The sequence below is a fragment of the Cebus imitator genome, unplaced genomic scaffold (genome assembly GCF_001604975.1).
Source record: "Cebus imitator isolate Cc_AM_T3 unplaced genomic scaffold, Cebus_imitator-1.0 Scaffold154, whole genome shotgun sequence".
Lineage (NCBI taxonomy): Eukaryota > Metazoa > Chordata > Mammalia > Primates > Cebidae > Cebus > Cebus imitator.
Window position 1 is genome coordinate 1,429,274 of NW_016107469.1, and position 5,977 is coordinate 1,435,250.

Sequence of the window (5,977 nt, forward strand, 5' to 3'; positions counted from 1 at the left end):
TGTAGTCCCAGCTACTCAGGAGCCTGGGTAACAAGAGTGAAACTCCAAAAAAAAAAAAAAAAAATTATGAATTAAAACAATACCCCCAACATCTCCATCTCTTCCTCTATACTACCTGAGCTCAGAAAAGAATAGTAAACCATCCACGCTGGATGTGTGTGATAAACATCCCGAGACATGTAGCGCCTAATATGATTATCATCTTAAGCCAAAGATACGATGTGTTTATAGTGATATTTCAAGCACTATCCTGCAGATTGGAGGAGACAAATGTAAAATTCGTAGTACTATAGTCAGCTATTCTAGCTACAAGAAAGCCCCACTGTGTTTTTCAATAAAAGCAGAACAAAACAGTGTAAATTTCACCACTCAACAAAACACTTTACTTGGTGCTCCCAACAGCGCTAAACATAAACAAGTAACGCATACAAAGCACCGCATGGGACAGCTGCTACTGAGGACAAATCGATCAGGAAGACCAAAGCTTAAAGTGGAGCGAGAGAAGGGTATGGAGGGGTATTTCATCATCGTCAAGCTGGCGTGCGAACAGACGTCTCCGGGCATAATTTAATATTTAATCTTTCTATTCCTGACATCACGGGAGCTCAAACGTCACCAAAAGACAGGCTGGCATTAAACCCGGCAGGGTGACGCACATAACGTCTTACCATATGGATTTTCAACAGTCCAGACCGACGAGCACTCTCAAGCTGCCCAGTGAAGGAAGGCGGGTGCTCCAGGCCGTCAGCTCTCCCAACCCTGGCGCGCAACAAGGTACTGCACACAGGATTTGGAGGCTGCAAGACCACCGGACCAGACGCCCTAAGGGCCAGCTCGGGCCTCCGGGTCTGTGGACTCGCGCGCGGCCCGAAGAGGTTGCCCGCGCGGCCCGAAGACGTTGCCCGCGCGGCCGCGGTCGCCAAGCGTCAAGTAACGCCCGAGCAGCCCCCGCTTAGGAGGCGGACCCCGCCACTGCTCCTCGACTGGACTGAGGGTGTCAGCCAGGGACGCCCACAGTCGGCGCAAACCCCCTCTCAGGGGTCGAAGCCCGCCCAGTACCGTACCTGAAGGGGCAGCGCCACCTCCGCCGGACTGCGCAGGCTGCCCCACCAACAGCGGTCGCAGCTCGGGCGCCAATGACGCCTCTTATAAAAACAACAACCTGCTCGCAGGCGTCCGCAGCCGGCAGGCAGTGGCCGACTGGGCGCCGCAGTGCATGCCGGGACGCGTAGTTCCGCTCCCGCCTCCTGCCGGGCAGCGATGATGAGAAGAACTACGACTCCCGAAAAGGAGCGCAGGCCGCCGCTGGGCGGCTGCAGGAAGCTGAGCCAGGCGGCCGCAGATCCCCACAACATCCGGGAGCCGGTGACCGCGGCCTGTTGCTATGGATACGAGTTGCAACCTCCAGAAAGGATTCGTGGTTTCACCAGGGAAAACAGCTCCCCAGATTAAACGGATAGGTTTACACATCCTGATCCACCCACCTATTCATCTTCTATTTGCTGCTTTCATTGGGTGCAGTTAAAAGGCCACGTCCCTGGGCGTTCACCGGCTTTTTTTGCCATCTGCTGCATGAAAACTGTTTTTTGCCGAAAACATTAACAAAGAAGATAGTGAAAATGACAGACCACGACTGGGTAAGTTTAGGCAGAGGGCTAGATGTTTGGGAATGTTGGTATTCGTTGATATAATTTGAGGCACCACTTACTCCTACCACCTCCAAACCCCGCATCCCCGAAAAACACCTTAAAAGGCAACTACTGAGCTTTTACATTTACACCTGTAAATGCATGTTTCATTAAGTCCAAATAGCCTCTGAAGGTGTAAAGACCATCGGGATTGTCACGCACTCATACCCTACTGCAAACTGTCCAGTGATGGTTTTGAACAAGAAAAACGTACTTTGTTAATTGTACACTTATTTAAATTGTACTCTGTCAAAGAAGGGGGTTTTTTGAAAAGGGAGATGGTGGCCGGGCTTGAGGGCTCACACCTGTAATACCAGCACTTTGGGAGGCCAAGGCAGGCGGATCACCTGAGGTCAGGAGTTGGAGACCAACCTGACCTACATGGTGAAACTACTAAATACCAACAATTAGCCGAGAGTGGTGGCATGCCCCTGTAATCCCAGCTACTTGGGAGGCTGAGGCAGGAGAATTGCTTGAACCTGGGAGGCTGAGGTTACGGTAAGCCAAGATCACACCATTGAACTCCAGGCTGGGCAACAACAGAGAAACTCCGTCTCCAAGAAAAAAAAAAGATATGATACATTTATATTCACTGTTTTCAGAAGCAATGAAAGCTTAGGTTTCATTTTCTGTCACCTAATTGTGATAAAAGTAAATAAATAAATGAAAAAAATAAATGATAAACATTAACAAGGAAGATGGTGGGCCTGAGCAGAGACAAGAGTGCCTCAAAATTAGACCTTTTTTATTTTTGCTTCTGTGTTAACTATACTTAACATCAACAGTGACATCAAAAAAAATCTTAATTTTATAATTACAGCTTCTACAATGGTCATTATCAGTGGCTTGTTTTCATTTATCTTTATAAGCGTATATGTGTCTATACCGAAGGACTTCTAAAAGTCATAGTGGTCTGGCCTTCTCTAACTTTAACTGAAAATTAAATTACTAAGAAAGCTAGTACCAGCTACTAGTAGATTTTTATACCTTTCAAGGCACTGTCACAGGCCAATTTTAAGATTTAATTTCTTCTGAAAAATCATTTTTAACCTTTTTTATCATTTAAATAAACGAGTTGTTCACATATGTGACAGAATTTAAAATCATCCTTTTATTATTCTTTGTACTGGCTGTTTGTTTCATTCTTAACTGTAGTCAGTTTGAACTACAATTTTACGAATATCAGGTTTGAAGAAGGTGAAACCCAAATAAGAAAACTGCAGTGGGGCTGGGCATGGTGGCTCACCCCTGTAATCCCAGCACTTTGGGAGGCCAAGGTGGGCACATCATGAGGTCAGGAGATCGAGATTATCCTGGCCAACATGGTGAAACCCCATCTCTGCTAAAAATACAAATTAGCCGGGCGTCGTGGCACATGCCTGTAATCCTAGCTACTCAGGATGCTGAGGCAAGAGAATCACTTGAACATGGGAGGCGCAGGTTGCAGTGAGCCGAGATCGCACCCCTGCACTCCAGCCTGGGAAACAAGAGTGAAACCCTGTCTCAAAAAAAAAAAAAAAAAGAAAAAGAGAATCCCCAGTTTATAATTATTCTGAGATAATTATACCAGGGCTGGATGAATATTTATCTTACATCAATGTAAGTTTGAGGAAAAAACTATTTAAGAAACTATTTTTGAGTACTTTTATTAGTATTTTGGCATTATCATTATAATTAAAATTAACATTCATCTAAATCAGTACACATTTCAGTTCTTTTGTAAGTAATGCTGTGAATTAAAATTTTCTACAATAAAGTTTCTTATGATAGAATTCAACATCAAAATTTCAGGATTCAGTCATGACATTTTTAGAGTTTTTCATAAAGTCTGTTAATTTTTTTAAACATTGTTATATTAATTTTTTTTTTTTTTTTGAGACAGAGTCTTACTCTGTGGCCAAGCTGGAGTGCAGTGTCTGGATCTCAGATCTCAGCTCACTACAACCTCTGCCTCCCAGGTTCAAGTGATTCTCCTGCCTCAGCCTCCCGAGTAGATGGGACTATAGGCATGTGCCACCACACCCATCTAATTTTTGTATTTTTAGTAGAGACGGGATCTCACCGTGTTGGCCAGGGTGGTCTCCATCTCTTGACCTCATGATCCGCCTGCCTCAGCCTCCCAAAGTACTAGGATTACAGGTGTGAACCACCAGTCCAGGCCTAAACATTGTTATATTAATGTATCAGGCCATCATCAATGCTAAGTGCTTTTCAGTGCCAAAATTATGTTTCATCTATATAAAAAAATTACATATATGTATTTGATTTACATATTGCATTGTAGTAAATGGCACCACTATCTACCCAAGTGTTTGTCCAGGAAACTGGAAGTTATCCTAGATCTGTCCCTTTTTATCACCATCCACCTCCAATCAATCATCAGATCTTGTGAATTCTACTTCCAAAATATGTTCAAATTTACTCCATTGGCTGGTCGCCGTGGTTCACGCCTGTAATCCCAGCAGTTTGGGATGCTGAGGCAGGAGAATTGCTTGAACCTGGGAGGCAGAGGTTGCAGTGATCCAAGATCTTGCCATTGCACTCCAGCCTGGATGACAGAGCGAGACTCTGTCAAAAAACAAACAAGACAAAACAAAAACAAACAAATTTGCTCCATCTCCATGTTACCACCTACTATATACTGTCATCATTACTCACATGGACTACTAAGTTCCTCACCACATTCACAAAGACCCTAACAACACCAAAGTAATTTTACTAGAATTATATTACATCATGTCACGTCTCTGCTTAAAACCCTTCAATAGCTTTCCACTGCTTTTACAATACTCAAATTTTAAACACAGTCAACAAGACCCTGAGAGAGCTGACCCCTGGCTGTCTATTCTGATCTCATGACATTTTCACCCTAACTTATTTGACTTTTGCCATACTTTGTCCCCACCTCTATCTTTTACTTCCTTGCGTTATAGTCGGTGCCAGATTGAATGGTATCTCAGTGGAATGGCTTTCCCTAACCCCAACACTAGAGTAGAACTCCCATTCTGTCTCCATTAATATGTTTTATTTTTTTCTTCATAGCAATTATCACAATTTTAATTATTCTGTTAGCTGCATAATTAGTTTCTTAATGGCTGCTCGCATACCCAGGATAACCCTGGGTGTTTATCTTGTTCCTTTCTCACTCTAAAATCAAGCTGTACTTCCTCTTCCAACTATGACTTTTACACGTTTTCCCTATGATTTACAGATTTTTAAATACTCATAGTTCTAGTACAGAATATTTTAAAAGAGACTTTATGCAAATGTGTGACTTTGCTCTGTACAGGTGTATATGATTTTATGGGTGGTCTTCAATGCCCTCAAGAGAACAGAATTCCTGAAAAAGGGAAGTGGGTGAGACTAGGTTTAGTTTGATTTTTTTCAGAACTTTATAATTGAGAATGATTTTGTGTGCTTATCTTTTAGGATAAGAAAAGTACTTCACCTTCAAATCCAGACACAGAAATGAAATCTGAACAACTGACTCCTTGTGTGAACCCTGGCAATCCTGTGTTTTCATGTATGTTGGATCCAAAGACACTTCAGACAGCCACCTCACTATCAAAACCTCAGATGATTATGTACAAAACCAATTCAAGTCATTATGGTGAATTTCTACCTATCCCACAGTTTTTCCCCTGCAATTATACTCCAAAGGAGCAAGTATTTTCAAGCCTTATCAGAGCAACTGGGTTTTATCAAAATAACACTCTAAATACTGCACCTGACAGAACCAGAACCCTTGATTTTCCTAATTTTCAACATACTCTATGAAAATATATTCCTTTGTATATTTAAGAGAACATATACTAGGGAAAAATGAGTTTTAAATCTAAGGGTAGAATACCTAAGAAGATAAAAAGTTTTGAATCATTTAAAAAAATAAGTTAAAGTATTTCAACTGATAGCTGCATGACAGTGACTTTTTAAATAAAAATATGTTCAAAATAGCAAAATAAAAGGCAGAAAGTGTTTTAGTGCATGTAATCCAAAAGCTTCAAAAACCTTTCGTATTTTATTTACTTATCTATGGAGTCTACTTATCAAGACAAAGGAACACAGGAGCTGTAAGAAAAAACATTGATTTAAGGAAGATTCTGAACAACAATTTCACACTTTTATTGTTTATATTTGGAGATAGGGTTTCATCCTGTCACCCAGGCTAGAGTGATCATGGCATGATCATGGTTCACTGCAACCTTGAACTCCTGGGCTCAAGCCATCCTCCACCTCTGAGTCTCAACAAGTTGAGACTATAGGCATGCAGCACCATGCCCCCAGCTAAT

The 5,977-nt window shown here is 42.2% G+C and overlaps 2 protein-coding genes across 7 annotated transcripts in view; one reads left to right on the forward strand and one right to left on the reverse strand.

Annotated features, from left to right (window-relative positions):
* CCPG1 (cell cycle progression 1) overlaps positions 1-1,221 on the reverse strand; it is an 85,132-nt gene extending 83,911 nt beyond the window's left edge. For 5 of the 6 annotated variants that reach the window (XM_017543354.2, XM_017543356.2, XM_017543355.2 and 2 more), the window contains exon 1: positions 1,065-1,196. The gene's annotated coding sequence lies outside the window, so the exon portion shown is untranslated. Of the gene's footprint in view, positions 1-1,064 lie in introns of all 6 variants that reach the window. The other variant, XM_017543358.2, reaches the window with a different exon arrangement.
* Positions 1,222-1,230: 9 nt separating this feature from the next.
* CUNH15orf65 (chromosome unknown C15orf65 homolog) lies at positions 1,231-5,763 on the forward strand. Its single transcript, XM_017543370.2, has 2 exons — positions 1,231-1,637; positions 5,118-5,763. Exons 1-2 carry the CDS (start codon positions 1,620-1,622, stop codon positions 5,463-5,465), a joined length of 366 nt encoding a protein of 121 aa, XP_017398859.1. The 5' UTR covers positions 1,231-1,619; the 3' UTR covers positions 5,466-5,763.
* The last annotated feature ends 214 nt before the right edge of the window (positions 5,764-5,977 follow it).